The sequence below is a fragment of the Halichoerus grypus genome, chromosome 3, assembly GCF_964656455.1.
Source record: "Halichoerus grypus chromosome 3, mHalGry1.hap1.1, whole genome shotgun sequence".
Lineage (NCBI taxonomy): Eukaryota > Metazoa > Chordata > Mammalia > Carnivora > Phocidae > Halichoerus > Halichoerus grypus.
In genome coordinates, this window is record NC_135714.1 from 65,978,909 (window position 1) to 65,997,507 (window position 18,599).

The 18,599-nt window shown below is 41.7% G+C and overlaps 2 protein-coding genes across 9 annotated transcripts in view; one reads left to right on the forward strand and one right to left on the reverse strand.

Moving 5' to 3' along the window:
* Positions 1-4,114: 4,114 nt before the first annotated feature.
* HNRNPDL (heterogeneous nuclear ribonucleoprotein D like) lies at positions 4,115-9,624 on the reverse strand. 2 transcript variants are annotated; one of them, XM_036067802.2, is made up of 8 exons: positions 8,772-9,624; positions 7,807-7,975; positions 7,547-7,708; positions 6,936-7,067; positions 6,686-6,800; positions 5,978-6,148; positions 5,532-5,624; positions 4,115-4,374 (listed from the first exon to the last, which is right to left on the reverse strand). In XM_036067802.2, the coding sequence occupies exons 1-7, from the start codon at positions 9,212-9,214 to the stop codon at positions 5,554-5,556; spliced, it is 1,263 nt and encodes a 420-aa protein (XP_035923695.1). In that variant the 5' UTR covers positions 9,215-9,624; the 3' UTR covers positions 4,115-4,374; positions 5,532-5,553. The 2 variants fall into 2 exon arrangements, with proteins under 2 accessions (XP_035923695.1, XP_077924959.1); XM_078068833.1 differs by lacking the exon at positions 4,115-4,374 and adding an exon at positions 5,056-5,160.
* A 58-nt stretch (positions 9,625-9,682) lies between these two features.
* Positions 9,683-18,599, forward strand: part of ENOPH1 (enolase-phosphatase 1) — a 39,409-nt gene continuing 30,492 nt past the window's right edge. The window contains exon 1 of one of the 7 annotated variants that reach the window (XM_078068834.1): positions 9,683-9,836. Coding sequence is in view for 3 of the 7 variants with exons in the window: in XM_036067828.2 (XP_035923721.1) it covers positions 10,399-10,482 (84 nt within the window). In the remaining 4 variants the exon portion in view is untranslated. Of the gene's footprint in view, positions 9,837-10,130; positions 10,483-18,599 lie in introns of those variants that run through there. The other 6 variants (XM_036067841.2, XM_036067814.2, XM_036067828.2 and 3 more) reach the window with 6 other exon arrangements.

Consider the following 18,599-nt stretch of genomic DNA (forward strand, 5'->3'; position numbering starts at 1 on the left):
ATGTATTTTTAAAAATCTGCACAAGCTAATGAAAGTATTGTTTCTTTGCTTTTAGCTGGTATTGTAGTTGATGGTATGATGCCAATTATCACTGTGGAGAATTCTGACAGCTATATGCTTTTTTTTTTTTTAAGTAATCTCTACACCCAACGTGGGGCTCGAACTTAGAATCCTAAGATCAAGAGTTGCATGCTCTACCGACTGAGCCAGCCATATGCCCTATGTACCTTTTTAATAGAAACGTCATCACATAATGAGCAATATATTTGGTAAGTATATAGCCATTCAAAACACAGTCCAGGGGCACCTGGGTGGCTCAGTCACTTAGGCATCCGACTCTTGATTTTGGCTCAGGTCATCTCAGAGTTGTGAGATCGAGCCCATCAGGCTCTGGGGCAGGGCGTGGAGCTTGCTTGAAATTCTCTCTCTCTCCCTCTGCCCTTCCCCTGCTCTCAAAAAAAAAAAAAAATCAGTAAGAAAAAAAAAAAAAAAGAAAACCAACCCCCCCCCCCCCCCCGCCACGAGTCTGTGAAACAATGTATTTAAAGGGTGTCCTGGTAATGAAAAATGTTGGAACTACCCTAAAATGCCATTTAGCCCCCACTATCACTGTTCTTTCATCCCTCTACTTGCAACATCTATGGAAAACTTACGTCCCGTTCCAACTGTCTCATGGTTTAAGACAATTAAATAATCCCATAGGACAGATCTCTCATGAGAACGGTTTGCTGCAGACTATCAAGACTCCAGTTTCATTAGAGGAAAAAGAGTCAATTGTAACAAAAATCTTACTTTCCAACAAAGATCTCAGCACTTACAAATTAATTGTATTAAAGACTGCTGACCAATCTTCCTGGAAGTGACAAAAGCTTCTGTTCAAAATCTAAGACTCAAGAGATGCTTAAGGTGCCAGAAATTGAAGATTCCAAAATGCTGTGAGTTGGTATTTCCAATTAGCTAATTTCTCCAATTGGAAAAGGGGATTAATCATATTTTTGCCCTAGGGCCTTTTGTGGGGTTGGTCACTCCTGTCTTCTAAAGCAATCACTCTCTGTTGAGTGTTGACCAGCCAACACACAAACACCCAAGTAGAGGACATCTGAAGAAACCTCTACCTGCAACTTCATGAAGGATAGCAAATTCAGTAAATTTTAGTCAGTTACCATAAAAGCCAACCACCTCAAGAGCCTTTTAAACTAGATGGCTTTCAAAGATGTAATTTCTCTGAAACTACATTTAAAATATTTATGTATAGACATGCATCTTTTTTTTTTCGGTCAGAATTCATTTTTGGTTAGATTCTCAAGAGATAACCACTACAGTAGCATAAGGAAACTTGTCTGCAAGACAGTGTTTCTCACATACTTCTCATTTGTGTTGGCCTTTTGACAAACCCAAACCTTAAAACATTGTTATTTGAAATTTCTACATTTAAAGTAACAAATCGGGAGTACACTGAATACCCTTTTTCAAACTACAAGTCAGTCCCAACACCCTCTGAGATGGAGATATACCTCCCCCCAAATGGAGGTACATCTTTTTTTTTTTTTGAAGATTGTCCAAAAGTAATCTCTATACCCAACATTGGGCTCAAACTTAAAACTCCAAGATCAAGGCACATGCTCCACTAAGCCAACCAGGTGCCCAAGGGGTACACCTCTTAAATTAAGTACTGAAAGAATAAAACCAGATTAAGCTGCCACTTAAACATAAATCAAGTCTTCAGAATGTACATCACCCTGTAACCCCAGGAATGCACTATGCTCTACCCTAGTTTATAAAAAGCAGTGGTTGAGAAGTCAAAGGTGAATTTTATTTTTTGCCATTCAACCAAAATTCGTTGAAATTCCACATCCAATTAAACTATTTCGAGACAAAAATACAAAACCCCAACTAACCCTAAAACAACCCATATTTTTATGACAGTATTTTCAAATGACTTCATAGAAAAGGTTAACAAAAAAATTGCAGTACACCTGCAGTGTCCTTGAATCACTTTTAATCAGTGAAACTTAGCATCCTGTGGTTGACATCCTAGCAAAAAATCTTGGTAATGGGTAGTAATTCAATTTTCAGATATTAAAAATTAAGTATTAAAATTTACAATTAGCAAAAATCCAGTCCCTGTCACCATCAGGGAATGGAATAAAAGCTCTGCTTATCCACGTTAGTATCCCAACAGACATCTTAATCTTACAAACATAACTATGAGACTGCAGAATAAAAGTTTCTATTATGAGTAACACCACACAGAACTCAGTCAAAACCATTCAGGAAGCACATTTAACAAGATACACAGGCTCATCAGATACACAGGACCTCAGAATCTCCACCCTCACGCCTCCAATTAATTTGTCAAATTACTTAGTTCTAAATGAATACTTCAGGATGACACCTTGGTAACTATCGTTCATCCAAATGAAGTCCTACAGCTTAGCCTTGCTATATTTAAAATTTACATCAGTTGGCACTCATAGAGCCTAAAATCTGAATTTAGAGTCCAAAGCCCTTTGGGGAAAAAAAATGCATTACTTTCAGTTCTTCGTAAATCTCAGACAATAATCTCTAGATGTAGTGTATTTCTTCAAAGTCATATATATCAAGACTTGATTGAAAAGTTTGGATTTTGTTTAAAAAGCCTTTATTCATTTTTGATCAGGGAAAGGACAATCTCAATGTCAACTTCTCACCTAATCATAAATTTGAACAGGATTCACTGCCTTAGAAGACACTGCGCCTACAGATTTTGACAACAACTTAAAATGAAAATCTCCCTTGTTCCCTAAGGTTGCATGTTGAAATAATAAACAGTCCCTTGCAATAACCAACATTGGTACTTGGCCTAGGTTTAAGGTCAAATAGCAAAACATGAGCAAAAGGAGGCCAAGTGCATTGTAACTTGATAGCCAGCAAGTACAAACATCATTCAACAAAGAAAGTTGCAGGCACCAAATAAACAAAAGGCAGGTTCAACAGCATAAAAAAATTTACATTTGGTTGAAGGTGAAGTCAACTACTCTGCATGTGAACACGTATGCCAATCCTAGAGGCTAATGTGGAACCACAGAACACAAAACTTAAAAACCTTGAATCCAATTACACTGCATGTAAAATTCTAAACTTGAGTTTACCCAGGAAATTCTCCCAAATCTAGGGCTAAAACTGCTTTCTGATGCACCAGGAAGATGTTTTAATGACTTAGTCACTTAGATTTGCACTGACATACATAAAATTTAAAGTATACTTTTCCCTACTACTCCTTCCTATGTCCGAATCTGGGTATGCTTAACTACCCAGCTCATGCACTAATGCATTAAAAATGATGAAATCTACTACCATGACTTTTTCTAAGAACTCACATCACATTAACAGTTAACACCCAATATAGCTTCCTAAAAATGCCCCAATAGAAAACATTTTGTTCAGTTTGGTGCTTGCTGTGACAATACCAACAATACAACTAATTCCCTCAGCCACTACTTCAAATACCTCAATCTAACTTTTGCTCAAATTTTAACCTCATACCTATCTGCCAAAATGCTTGTTAAAATTTAACTGTTTTAAATTGTAGCTCCTATACACAGCTTAACAGGGCCTTTTCCCTGGGTATATCTGGACATTTTAATCAAGAAAACAAAGTCATGGTATTATGATTAGCCAAAGCTCTTTCTAGCAGACCACGGATTCTGATTTAGCGTATCTTTAATAAATGGCTTCCCAGAGACAGGAACAAAGCACAATCTTTTCTATTCGTGAAAGGAGCTACCAACATGCTTTGTGCCAGAAAGGTGCACTTTTCCAAGACATAGTCCAGAAGACTCATGGTCTGCTAGAAAGCTTCCACTAATGACAACCCTAGGACAAGGTCTCCAGATATACAGAAAAGAAACGTTAAAGGTGTGATAGAAACGTCATTTAGCAGGGAAACGAAGCCTTAGATAGTATACATCTAACAAAAATGGGGAACAGGGGGACACTGTAGCTGGCTATTCATAAAGGACCACAGTTTCTCCCTATGGACCAATACTCCCTACAAAATAAACTGTGCCTTAATTATTGCTTATTTTAAATTACACTTTTACAGAGCTATTTAGTACCTGACGCAGAAAAACAATCACATAAGGAAGCATTTATTTGAGGTTTAACATGGAATCATACAAATAAAATTTGTATAAACACAAATCCACATCGAGTCATAACACAGATAGCAAAAGACAAAGTAAAAACAAAGAAAACTAATTGGCGGCTATATACAGTTGGACACAGTTGTGTCTTGTACACTAGAAAGTCTTTTACAAAATAATCATCTTAGATCAACAGAAGACCAATCTTCAATGTCGTCCTGCAAGATGGGTTAACTTTAGCAATCTCCTCCTAAAAACAAAAACAAAATAGCAATTAGATCTGTGCAACTCTGAAAGCTTTCAAAGGTCCATTTTCATGAATTGTTTTAAGTCCTCAATTTATTCTTTTCTTCAATAATTAAAGATCACATGCATGTTCAATGGCAAAATGTAATTTGGGTCATTAATAAATTCACCCTGGAGTTCCCAAATGATACTAAATTTAAATTTCGTTAAGGAATTGGGGAATGCAATCTTCCCATATTCACAGGTTGAACTGTGCTAGATTAAGGTCTACTAGAAGTATCTCTAGTAAGCCAAAAAAACGCTCTTACAAAAATGAATTTCTAATAGGCTTATTATATTGTAAGACAACAAATTTCTGTGTGCATATGATCTTTAATTTATATCCCAGATTTTAAAGTTCTTGTTTTGGTTTGTAGATTTCACTATTAGCTATAAAAAGAAAAAGCAAGCATTAAATCTTAAAGAATGAACACTTAAAATGAGGCTCCACAATTGAAATACAACACTAAACAGAAGACCAAAATGATTAAGCTGTAAAAAGGCATTTATGTACTTTAACTCCTGTAAAAAACCATTTAAGTTAAGTTTAGACACTTAATCTTCAAAAAGATTAAAAAAGAAGCCAAAGTCTGAAGTTTTCCACTTTAATCTTTACGCTGGTACATGAAGTTGGAAGAGACCATACCACAGGACAGCGTTTTCTGGTGTATGCCTTGCGCTCTGCCCGCAACGTGCGACCCCCAGAGATAGACGTGGTCAGGGTGACACACGGCCTGCAATGAAGTTCCCGCTGGCGGGTACAAACAAGGTATAATGTCAGAGTTAGAAGACAACATTCTTGTTTTCCTTAAGTTGTACCCATTTCAGTACTTTACCTGTTAATAGTTCTAAAAAAGTTTAATTATTCCTCTAGACCACCTGGTACACAAAGCAAACAGAAAAACTCTTAAGTTTTTCTGTAGTACTAAAGAAAGTGAGATAAGACTTTAAAGTTAAAGATCTATAGACACTTTAGGCAAAACAGGCTCATAAAGCAATTAAAAAGTTAACAATTTAGTAAAAACAGACTACATAATATTGTTTTTACTTATTTTTCATTTGTCTATTGATCTTTAAATTAAATTAGACATTTCCACTGGTTTCTTGTACTCATACACACACCTGTTTTCTCCAACGTCCTCCTTTAGTATGGCTGGTAATTGTTTTGGTGATTGCCACCCCCTCGAGACGCCTTGCCATAAGTGCTCTGTTGGCCTAGTTTGGAAACACACGGAAATTATATTAAGATAGTTTTCTACAAAATGGTTTCATTATAAGTACTTTATAAAGCTATTAAACATGTACAACTCTGCATGCCAAATGTTAAAATTATCAGATATCTTAAATAGGCATTATAAACTAGTCATGTATCACATATTCTAGAACATTTCTAACCACCGAAGTTTTTACATTAGTATAATCACCCGGTAACTATCAAATGCCTAAAAGCTTAACTCCCAACACTTCAAGAACGAAAACCCACACACAAACAATTTCAGAATGGGATTGTACTTTTAACATGGAATTTTAATACCATTGGTTTATGAAATTAAGTTAAATATTCTTACCACTGTAGTCTGCATATCCCTGTCCATATCCATAGTTCCCATAGTTATACCCAGTATAATCATAGCCGCCATAGCCACTATAGTTTTGATCACCACCATAGGCACTATTGTAATTTCCATATCCTTGATCATAATAGTTATTAAATCCTTGGTTCCAGTTTTGGCCCTGACCTGAAACAATGCACAATGATTGTTAGATAACAACTTCTGATCCCCAATCCTAACACAAAATGTTGTGTTCTGTCCCTCACTCTGAAAATCTTAAACAGGTGGAATAAACATCTACATAGTCATCTGAGAAAGTTATTTTTCCAGTTGTCATAAAAAGGGGCAGAAAGTCCAATTTTGCCAATTATCAAGCTTCCTAAATTTAATGGAAAAATCAGAACAAAGGTGAAGACAACTAGGCTGTTTAGTTTTAAAACAAGAACTCCTGCCCCCAAAAACCCAGTATGCCATGGTGTTTTCATGTAATCATAACTACGTTAAATTGGCATTATTTTCCCATTAAAAAAGGACACTGTCAGAGGGACCATTCTTCAAAGAGGTGAAACCAGTAAACTAACAAAAACCCATCCACTAACTTGAGCATTTTTTATGTTGAAAACCTGGCTTTACTTTCTCATGGGCTTATTCCTATTTAGCAGTTTATAGCTTAAACCAAGGAGTCATTTTCAAAGGATTAAGTTCCAAAGAATGAAGCCTCACCTCGACCACGACCCCTAGTACCACCTCGTCCACCAGCTGCAGCACCTCTTCCTCCTTTTTGTTGTTGCTGTTGCTGCCTGTATACCTCTTTGGGTTGTGCAACTTTGATTTCACACTATAAACACATTAAAACACCTTTTTTACTGTAACGTCAAACCATTTTATTCTTCTCAAAACAAACTGAGAAATCTCATCTGAAGAAAACAAACCACCTTCAAATTTTCATTTAATAAGAGCAAAATGGCTTTACCTTCCCAGAACCAATTTGATGATATCTGCTTTCTAATAATTTCTTTACTGGCTCTTCGTCTGTGTATGTGATAAAACAAAATCCTCTTCTTTCATTTGTTTTTGTATCCATGGGAAGTTCAATATTTTCAATCTGAAACCAAGAAGCACACTCGAGATCATCCAGCAATGATAAAAACTACCAGAAGGTATTACAACACCAAAGGTCCCTGGTCCCCTTCAAGCGTCAATATAACATGCTGCACATTACTGTAGTCAGATTGCTTCTGTATAAAAACTCGTATTATATTATCAACATCGCACCACAAAGGTTCATCTGTGAAGCAGAGAACAAAACTTAGTATTATTTTGTACCTAACAGATGCCACTGGTCAAGTCCAAACACTGACCACCCCAAAGCACCTGTGTTTTGGCCAAAATAAATTAAGATGTTTATTTCCATCACAGGACAGAAAAAACAGCAATTAAGGTACAGTGACTAGAAGGGACTTGAGCAGTTAATTTAACCTCTTCCTCACCTGACAAATCAATTTGTTCTGTAAAAAGCTGGGGATTAACATTACATAAACACACCAAGTATGAAACACATATAAACGTAATCACACAGCGCACCTCTCCAAAGGCTCCAAAATATTCTTTAATTTGTTCTTCAGAAGTATCTGGGCTCAATCCACCCACAAAGACCTTTTTGGGAGGTTCTTTCCCTTTTAAAGCTTTGGCCCTTTTGGGGTCTATCAATTTGCCATCCAATTTGTGTTCTTTCAGTTCCAAAACCTAAAAGACATATGTATTTAATTTGACAACATACAATCAAACCCCCAATTTGCAAAAAAAGCACACAGAAGCAGCACAATGCAAGTACCTGCTCCTACCTTATCAACACTAGCAGCATCTTTGAAAAGCACAAATCCAAATCCTCTTGATCTTCCAGTTACTGGATCTGTTTTAATTGTACAGTCTACAACTTCCCCAAATCGAGACAAATATTCAGTCAGATCTTTCTTGCTTGTATCCCAGCTCAAGCCTCCAATAAACATTTTACTAGAAATAAAGTTATTTTTTAAAAAAAGATTAGCAGCACCTCAAGGATTACTTCAGTTCTGGAATTATGTTTAACTACGAAATAACTGGGGGGGGGGGGCGTTTAACCGTATATGCAAGTAATTCAATCCGTGTGTACACATCACATATAAACAAAAGACCACAAAACCCCCCAAATTCCATCGAGGTCACTTATTCGAAACAGTGGACATTTTGCTCACCATACTGAATACGAAATTTAAGCGAGGCCAACCAAGTTAGTTCTACATTGATTTAGTATTAAAAATCCAACTTCCTAACCCGATCCCTCACAATTTAGGTCCACCCCCTTCCACAGCTGTCAAGGCTATGTTCCACCTAAAGAACTCATAACGCGTTCTGGGGATCCGGGTACCAGTCACACACTGATTCCCAAACTAAGAATTCCCTAAACTCTCCCCAGTAAAACTGTGCGGGGGGCCCTAACACAGACACAATAAAAAGGCGGCGGCAGCTGCAGCATGTGGCGCAGCGAGGCCGGCCCCTCCCCCTCAGGCCCCACGCGGCGCCTGCGCACTCGGGACATAGACGCCGCCGCCCTCCTCCTCCAACTCCTCCGCCCTTCCCCCACCTTCCGCGGGCCTCTCGAGGCACCCCCTCCGTCTCCTACTTTCCTCTTCCCTCCAAGCTAGTGCGGCCCAGCGGGCATGCGGGGAATCGACTCGGGGCAAGAACCGGGGCAGCACGCGGCTCCCGAGGGATGAAGGGCGCGTGCGGCGCGCTGGGGGAGGGGGAAGAGAGGAGAAGCGTGCGGTACCCGTCATCCTGCTGATTCTTGCTCGCGTTGATCTTGGATCCCTCTGCGAATTCCTCTATGTTGCTGTACTCGTTCATGTCCTCCATGGTGGCGGAGTTGTCGGCCGTGTGGTGCTGGCGCGCAGTCCGGGTCGCGGCAGCAGCGGCGGCGGAGCGTTGTATGGAGCTGGATTTAAAATGGCGGCGGAAGAGATCCGGGCGCCGCCTGCGCCCTCCCTTTATAGCCGCCCCGCCCGCCAATCGGGAGGGCTGCTGGGCGGTGACGTGGCGCTGGGCCCGGCGCGCCCCCTGCCGGGCGGAGCTGGGAGCGAGCGAAGGGAGGAGCGGGGCGAGCTGCCGCGGCGGCCGCGGCCGCCAATGGGAAAGGCTGCGGGAGGCTAAAGTAGCGGGAGCGGAGGGGAACAATGGCGGCGGCACATGGGAAAGCCGGGGCGGGACCTCCATCGCGGCCCTCCCGGTGAGGAGCGAGGTCGTGGGTGAGGGGACGCGGGCTTAAGATGAGAGAAGCGTCAGAAGAGAAAAACGAAGGGGCGAAAAGTCCTGGGGTCAAAAATCCCGAGCAGCGCCGTCGCAGGGCCACAGTCCCTCTTGTCTTGAGAGCCTTTGTCTCTGGCGTCCGGTCCAGCCCACTCCTAGCAAAGAGCCGTCAACCCCGCCTTTTTCCAAAGCCCTCGGTCCCCCAGTGCGGACTGCTGCGGTGGCGGCTGCTGCTATCGATTAGCACCGTGGCCGGGGTGCTCCGGGAAAAGGCGGACTGCGCCCGGCGCCGGCGGCTGAGACAGCGAGCGCGCCCGCCCGCCCGTCTGCCGCGCGCACGCGTGTTTTGTCCTCGAGCTGGCTGGAACCAGCCGAACAGGAAGCGGGCGCGCGGCGGCCCCTCCGGACAGCGGCGCGGCGCGGATGCCTCTTCCGCTACCGCGGCAGGCGCGCGGGCCGAGGAGGCGCGGCGGGCCTCCCTAACCGATCGGCCGGAGCCCGGGCCAACGCAGTCAGGCAAACCAGTCCCGGCACGGCCTCTTTTGCTGGCTGAGGACGGGAGGAGGGGCGCGAGCCCGATCAGGTTACTGTAAATATGCAAAAGCGGAGGCAGTGGGCGGGGAGGGGGCTAGGTGCCGTAGAGGGCAAGGGGCACTCACATCCCCGGCGCGCCACTCGCGGGGCTCCCGTCTGCACGTGCCCCGGGCCTCTCCCGCTCGCTCAACCAGTCTGCGGAGAGGGCGCGCGCGCCCGCGCACCCGGCTCCCGCGTTCGCTTCTTTGTTCCCGCCCACGCGAGGCCCATTTTGACGGATCGGGTTCGAGGCTCTCTGGTGGCCAATCGGCGTCGACGCCTTTACCTCCCCCCACCCCCTCGGAACTACGCGAAGGCCGCCCCTTTTCCCTGCCCACGTGGTCTCGGCCTCCGGCCCTAGGCAGCTAGGTAGTTCAGGGCGCCTGTGCGGCCGTCTTATCCACCTTCAGGGGCGCGGAGGTGGCCTTGTTCTTCGTGCTGCGGCCCGCACGCGGCTGCCGGGTGGGAGATTCTTGCGGGGCTGTCGGAAACCCAGGACTGTGCTGGGGGAGCAGTGTGCGCCGCCTTCCGCCCTTCCTTCCAGTAGGCCGATTCCGGTAGTTGCATCCGGTAGGGAAATGGTCGTGCTTTCCGTGCCCGCCGAAGTCACTGTGATCCTGTTAGATATCGAAGGTACCACAACCCCGATTGCTTTCGTGAAGGTGAGGGGCGGAAGGGAGCGGGGAAGTGACTTGTGCTTAAAAGCAATTAAAAACATTTTTTTAAGTGTTGCATACCTTGTACCAGAGACATGAGGCGTAGGAGAGGCGGTGTGGCTTTGCACCCGCTGTGGGGTGGGAGGAAGTAGTGCGGCGGGTTGCGGGAATGCTTTTCCTCACCGTACTCTGTTCGTCCTCCCCAGTCCCTGCCCTTGGTTCAATGCAGATGGATAGGAAAGGGGTGGAGATGGTGGCGAAAAAGGGCGGAGGAGGGCAGATCCGCCCGGGTGGGGAGAGGGGACGTGGGCGCCCCCCGCCGGCCAGGTATGCGCCCCATCGCCCCGCAGGTGAGCGCCTGTTCGGCTCTGGGTTGGGCCCATCTAGGCGGCAGCCGCGGTGGAGCGGTCCTGGAGGCTTCTAGTCCCGCAAAACGTAGACTGAAGTGTCAAGATGACTTTTCAGTTAGCCCTGGTATCTTGGGCCGTGGTGGTTACTTTTCGCCCCCTCCCACTCCTGCTATTAGTGTGCCGAACTGCACTCCTCATGTTATTGGGCTAGACACTGCGGAACGCTGTGCTGATTTATTAAGCTATAGAACAAACATGTCTAGATTCCGTTCATTTTCCTCTGAAAACCATGGAAACTTGAACCTCTTACCCAAAGCCTCTATCCTAGCCTCTGTCACTATTAACCAAACAATTGTCTACACCTAATTCGTAAACTTATAGCTCTGCATTATAGCAGGGCTTTTAAAAAAATACCTGTATTCTATCTATCAGTAAATATTAAATATTAATATAAATTTAAAAAGGGCCTAGTCTACGCTTTATTCGACTTATAGAGGTTTAAGATGAAAGCATTAACTAGGAGGGTTTGCATACAATAATAGATATTGTTTACAACGTAGGGAAAACCCATCTTCCAACAAATTGAGCAGTCTGAGTTTAAAATTTTTTTTAGTTTTATTTTTAAAATTGCCTGTGAAGAATGTTTTTTTTGATGTGGATTATAATGTAAAATCAGTGTACACTTTTAGGACTCCAATATAACAACCACTTACAAATTTTTTAAAAGAATCACAATACCATCTTAACACAAGTTCTTAAAAAATCTAGTTTGACATTTTTTTCTGTTTTTAATCACACCAGAGGCCTCTGCAGAAATAGTCAGGATTGACCAAATGCTGGTAATGGAGTTGACTTATTTTTTCTTAATGACTGACAGAATAACCGCTTTCTCGAGTTTTCAGAGAGAAAAGGATTCCTCATCTTTGTGGGTTACAGTTCACAGCTTATTAACTCCACCAGGGATAATGACAGGAGAGGTAGTGATGCGGCATAAGATCATGTACCATTCTTGGAAAGTTGATTAGGGACTAGGATACCTCACGCAAATCAGTTTTGTAACAAAACATAGGTCCCTCTCCCACCTCTCCACTCCCCAGCCAATCCTTTCTTTTGCCAGATGACATGAGCCACTTCTTGAAATCTTCGTTATGGTAGATTTATCCTGACATCTTTCTGAGAGTTAAAATGTCTTCATAGCCTAAATAGATTTTTTTTTTTGAGTTTGACACTGATCTATAGGTAAAGTCAAGGCAGCCTGCAAAAAATGATTTTGGGGGGTTTTGTTCATTCATTTTTCAAATTTAATTATGTTAATCACCATACATTACATCATTAGTTTTTGATGTAGTGTTCCATGATTCATTGTTTGTGTACACCCAGTGCTCCATTCAGTACGTGCCCTCTTTAATACCCATCACCAGGCTCACCCATCCCCCCACCCCCTCCCCTCTAGAACCCTCAGTTTGTTTCTCAGAGTCCATAGTCTGTCCTGGTTCGTCTCCCCGTCTAATTTCACTGCCTTCATTTTTCCCTTCCTACTATCTTTTTTTTTTTTTTAACATGTAATGTATTATTTGTTTCAGAGGTACAGGTCTGTGATTCAACAGTCCTACACAGTTCACATCGCTCACCATAGCACATACCCTCCCCAGTGTCTATCACCCAGCCACCCCATCCCTCCCACCGCCCACCACTCCAGCAACCCTCAGTTTGTTTCCTGAGATTAAGAATTCCTCATATTAGTGAGATCATATGATACATGTCTTTCTCTGATTGACTTATTTTGCTTAGCATAATACCCTCTAGTTCCATCCACATCATTGCAAATGGCAAGATTTCATTTTTTTTTGATGGCTGCATAATGTTCCATTGTATATATATACCACATCTTCTTTATCCATTCATCTGTTGATGGACATCTTGGCTCTTTCCATAGTTTGGCTATTGTGGACATTGCTGCTATAAACTGGGGTGCATGTACCCCTTCGGATCCTACATTTGTATCTTTGGGGTAAATACCCAGTAGTGCAATTCCTGGGTCATACGGTAACTCTATTTTCAACTTTTTGAGGAACCTCCGTAAAGTTTTCCAGAGTGGCTGCACCAGCTTGCATTCCCACCAATAGTGTAGGTGGGTTCCCCTTTCTCCACATCCCCGCCAACATCTGTCATTTCCTGACTTGTTAATTTTAGCCATTCTTAGTGGTGTGAGGTGGTATCTCATTGAGGTTTTGATTTGGATTTCCCTGATGCCAAGTGATGTTGAGCACTTTTTCATTTGTCTGTTGGCCATTTGGATGTCTTCTTTGGAAAAATGTCTGTTCAGGTCTTGTTCTTTGGGTGTTGAGTTTGATAAGTTCTTTATAGATTTTGGATACTAGCCCTTTATCTGATAGTCATTTGCAAATATCTTCTCCCATTCTGTCAGTTGTCTTTTGGTTTTGTTGACTGTTTCCTTTGCTGTGCAAAAGCTTTTTATCTTGATGAAGTCCCAATAGTTCATTTTTGCCCTTGCTTCCCTTGCCTTTGGTGATGTTTCTAGGAAGAAGTTGCTGCGGCTCAGGTCGAAGAGGTTGCTGCCTGTGTTGTCCTCTAGGATTTTGATGGACTCCTGTCTCACATATAGGGCTTTCATCCATTTTGAGTCTATTTTTGTAGGTGGTGTAAGAAAATGGTCGTTTCATTCTTCTGCATGTGGCTGTCCAATTTTCCAAATTTTCCATTTGTTGAAGAGACTGCCTTTTTTCCAATGGACATTCTTTCCTGCTTTGTTGAAGATTAGTTGACCATAGAGTTGAGGGTCCATTTCTGGGCTCTCTATTCTGTTCCATTGATCTATGTGTCTGTTGTTGTGCCAGTCCCATACTGTCTTGATGATTATGGCTTTGTATTAGAGCTTGAAGTCCGGAATTGTGATGTCACCAGCTTTGCTTTTCTTTTTCAACATTCCCCTGTTATTCAGGGTCTTTTCTGGTTCCATACAAATTTTAGGATTATTTGTTCCATTTCTTTGAAAAAAGTTGATGGTATTTTGATAGGGATTGCAATAAATGTGTAGATTGCTCATGAGCATGGAACGTTTTTCCATTTCTTTGTGTGTTCCTCAATTTCTTTCACGAGTATTTTACAGTTTTCTGAGTACAGATTCTTTGCCTCTTTGGTTAGATTTATTCCTAAGTATCTTATGGTTTTGGTGCAACTGTAAATGGGATCGACTCCTTAATTTTCGTTCTTCTGTCTTGTTGTTGGTGTATAGAAATGCCACTCATTTCTGTGCATTGATTTTATATCCTGCCACTTTACTGAATTCCTGTATGAGTTCTAGCAGTTTTGGGGTGGAGTCTTTTGGGTTTTCCACATAAAGTATCATATCATCTGCAAACAGTGAGAGTTTGACTTCTTCTTTGCCAATTTGGATGCCTTTCATTTCTTTTTGTTGTCTGATTGCTGTGGCTAGGACTTTTAGTACTATGTTGAATAGCAGTGATGATAGTGGACAACCCTGCCATGTTCCTGACCTTAGGGGGAAAGCTCTCAGTTTTTCCCCATTGAGAGTGATATCAGCTGTGGGTTTTTCATAGATGGCTTTTATGATATTGAGGTATGTACCCTCTATCCTACTACACTCTGAAGAGTTTTAATCAAGAAAGGATGCTGTACTTTGTCAAATGCTTTTTCTGCATCTATTGAGAGGATCATATGGTTCTTCTTTCTTTTATTAATGTATCACATTGATTGATTTGCGGATGTTGAACCAATCTTGCAGCCCAGGAATAAATCCCACTTGGTGGTGGTGAATAATCCTTTTAATGTACTGTTGGATCCTGTTGGCTAGTATTTTGGTGAGAATTTTTGCATCCATGTTCATCAGGGATATTGGTCTGTAATTCTCCTTTTTGATGGGGTCTTTGTCTGATTTTGGAATCAAGGTAATGGTGGCCTCATAAAATGAGTTTGGAAGTTTTCCTTCCATTTCTATTTTTTGGAACAGTTTCAGAAGAATAGGTATTAATTCTTCTTTAAATGTTTGGTAGAATTCCCCTGGGAAGCCATCTGGCCCTGGGCTCTTGTTTATTGGGAGATTTTAGATTACTGCTTCAATTTCCTTAGTGGTTATAGGTCTGTTCAGGTTTTCTCTTGCTTCCTGGTTCAGTTTTGGTGGTTGATACATCTCTAGGAATGCATCCATTTCTTCCAGATTATCTAATTTGCTGGCATATTGTTGCTCATAATATATTCTTATAGTAGTTTGTATTTCTTTGGTGTTGGTTGTGATCTCTTTCATTCATGATTTTATTTATTTGGGTCATTTCTCTTTTCTTTTTGATAAGTCTGGCCAGGGGTTTATCAGTCTTGTTAATTCTTTCAAAGAACCAGCTCCTAGTTTTGTTGATCTGTTCTACTGTTCTTTTGGTTTCTATTTCATTGATTTCTGCTTTGATCTTTATTATTTCTCTTCTCCTGCTGGGTTTAGGCTTTATTTGTTGTTCGTTCTCCAGCTCCTTTAGGTGTAGGGTTAGGTTGTGTATTTGAGACCTTTCTTGTTTCTTGAGAAAGGCTTGTATTGCTATATACTTTCCTCTTAGGACCGCCTTTGCTGCATCCCAAAGATTTTGAACAGTTGTGTTTTCATTTTCATTTGTTTCCATGAATTTTTTTAATTCTTTAATTTCCTGGTTGACCCATTCATTCTTTAGTAGGATGCTCTTTAGCCTCCATGTATTTGAGTTCTTTCCGACTTTCCTCTTGTGATTGAGTTCTAGTTTCAAAGCATTGTGGTCTGAAAATAGGCAGGGAATGATCCCAATCTTTTGGTACCGGTTGAGACCTGATTTGTGACCTAGGATGTGATCTATTCTGGAGAATGTTCCATGGGCACTAGAGAAGAATGGGTATTCTGTTGCTTTGGGATGGAATGTTCTGAATATATCTATGAAGTCCATTTGGTCCAGTGTGTCATTTAAAGTCTTTATTTCCTTGCTGATCTTTTGCTTAGATGATCTGTCCATTTCAGTGAGGGGGGTGTTAAAGTCCCCTACTATTATCGTATTGTTGTCGATGTGTTTCTTTGATTTTGTTATTAATTGGCTTATATAGTTGGCTGCTCCCATGTTAGGGGCATAGATATTTACAATTGTTAGATCTTCTTGTTGGATAGACCCTTTAAGTAGGATATAGTGTCCTTCCTCATCTCTTATTACAATCTTTGGTTTAAAATCTGATTTGTCTGCTATAAGGATTGCCACCCCAGCTTTTTTTTTTTGGTGTCCATTAGCATGGTAAATGGTTTTCCACCCCTTCACTTTCAATCTGGGGGTGTCTTTGGGTCTAAAATGAGTCTCTTGCAGGCAGCATATCAATGGGTCTTGTTTTTTTTTATCCAGTCTGATACCCTGTGTCTTTTGATTGGGGCATTTAGCCCATTTACATTCAGGATAACTATTGAAAGATATGAATTTAGTGCCATTGTATTGCCTGTAAGGTGACTGTTATTGTATATTGTCTCTGTTCCTTTCTGGTCTGTGTTGCTTTTAGGCTCTCTCTTTGCTTAGAGGACCCCTTTCAATATTTCTTGTAGGGCTGGTTTCGTGTTTGCAAATTCCTTTAGTTTTCGTTTGTCCTGGAAGCTTTTTATCTCTCCTTCTATTTTCAGTGACAGCCTAGCTGGATATAGTATTCTTGGCTGCATATTTTTCTCATTTAGTGCTCTGACTATATCATGCCAGTCCTTTCTGGCCTGCCAGGTCTCTGTGGATAGGTCTGTTTCTAGTCTAATGTTTCTACCATTGTAGGTTACAGATCTCTTGTCCCAAGCTGCTTTCAGGATTTTCTCTTTGTCTCTGAGACTCGTGGGTTTTACTATTAGATGTCGGGGTGTTGACCTATTTTTATTGATTTTGAGGGGGGTTCTCTGTGCCTCCTGGATTTTGATGCCTGTTTCCTTCCCCAAATTAGGGAAGTTCTCTGCTATAATTTGTTCCCATATACCTTTTGCCCCTCTCTCTCTTTCTTCTTCTTCTGGGATCCCAATTATTCTAATATTGTTTCATCTTATGGTATCACTTATCTCTCAAAATTCTGCCCTCGTGATCCAGTAGTTTATCTCTCTTTTTCTCAGCTTCTTTATTCTCCATCATTTGGTCTTCTATATCACAAATTCTATCTTCTGCCTCATTTATCTTAGCAGTTAGAGCCTCCATTTTTGAGTGCACCTCATTAATAGCTTTTTTGATTTCGACTTGGTTAGATTTTAGTTCTTTTATTTCTCCATAAAGGGTTTCTCTAGTATCTTTCATGCTTTTTTCAAGCCCAGCTAGTATCTTTATGATTGTCATTCTAAACTCTAGTTCTGACATCTTACTAATGTCCGTATTGATTAGGTCCCTGGCAGTCGGTACTGCCTCTTGTTCTTTTTTTTTGAGGTGATTTTTTCCGTATTGTCATTTTGCCCAGAGGAAAATAGATGAATGAGAGAACAAAATGCTAACAGGGTAACAATAACCCCAGAAAAATATACACTAAACAAATCAGAAGAGACCTGAAACCAGGGGGAAAGAAAGGGAAAGAAAGAAAAAAGAAAAAAAAAGAAAAAGATAAAAAAAAAATGATCAAATATGATCAGGCTGGTGAATAGATCAGTGCCACACATTAAATTTTGGGGTTGTTTTGGTCTGTTAGAAGAAACTGCCTTCCAAAATTTTAAAGAAAGAAAAACTTATATATGTTCAAAAATAAGGGTAAATACGATGAAGGGATGAAATATGACTGTAAAGATGAAAATTATAAAAGATTTTATAAAAGGATTTGATAATATAAGAAGTTGGTTGAAAAAAGAAAGAAGAGAAATTAAAAAAAAAAAAAAGGAGAGAATGTGATCAGGCAGGAGACTAGAACAAAGCCATACACTAGAGATTTAGGATATATTTTGGTCTGTTAGAAGCAACTGTATCCCAAAATTTTAAAGAGAGAACAACTTATATATACATACAAAAATAAGGGTTAACTACTATGAAGGGTTAGAATATGACTCTAAAAATGAAAAATAAAAAAGATTTTTAAAAAAGGGATTGATAAGATATTGGTTGAAAACGGGAAAAAGAAAAATTCAAAAAAAAAATAGAAAAAGAAAAAATAAAGATAATTTAAAAAATTAACTTTGAAAGACTAAAGAATCAGGGGGAAAAAACCATGAATTCCATGTGCAGTATTCCCCTAGCACTGGAGTTCTGCCGTTCTCATTGATCCGTAAACTTGGTCTCGGCTGGCGGTTCTTGCTGATCTTCTGGGGGAGGAGCCTGTTGCCGTGGTTCCCAGATGTCTTTGCCGGAGGCGGAATTGCCCTGCCCTTGCCGGTCCGAGCTAAGTAATCTGCTCGAGTTTGTTCTTGGGAGCTTTTGTTCCCTGCAAGCTGTCCGTACAGCTTTGGAGGCTGAGAGTGAAAATGGCGGCCTCCCAGTCTCCGCCCCGGAGGAGCCGAGAACTCGGGGTCCCGCTCCTCAGTGAGCCTCCAGAGAAAAGCAGTCAGTCACTCCCGTCTCCCCGGTCTCCGGCCACACTCCGTGCTCACCCAGCCTGTGACCAAGCGTTTCTATCTCTGGCACATGACCCCGTGTGGAGTCTCCAAACCCAGCAGATCCCTGTGGTGCACTCCCGCGCCACTCCTCCCGGGGGAGGAAAGGGAGTCTCCCCGGATCTGCCGCTTGTTGGGTCCCTGCTGGAGGAGCAGTGGCTGGACTGTGCCGCCGATCACGGTTTATGGCAACCCCGAGCTGA

Coding starts and splice junctions, on each gene's coding strand:
- HNRNPDL (XM_036067802.2), bottom strand. CDS start 9,214: ATGGAGGTCCCGCCCCGGCTTTCCCATGTGCCGCCGCCATTGTTCCCC. Junction 7,709..7,806: donor ATGCTGCTAGTGTTGATAAG/GTAGGAGCAGGT, acceptor TATGTCTTTTAG/GTTTTGGAACTGAAAGAACA. Junction 6,801..6,935: donor ATCAAATTGGTTCTGGGAAG/GTAAAGCCATTT, acceptor ATGTGTTTATAG/TGTGAAATCAAAGTTGCACA.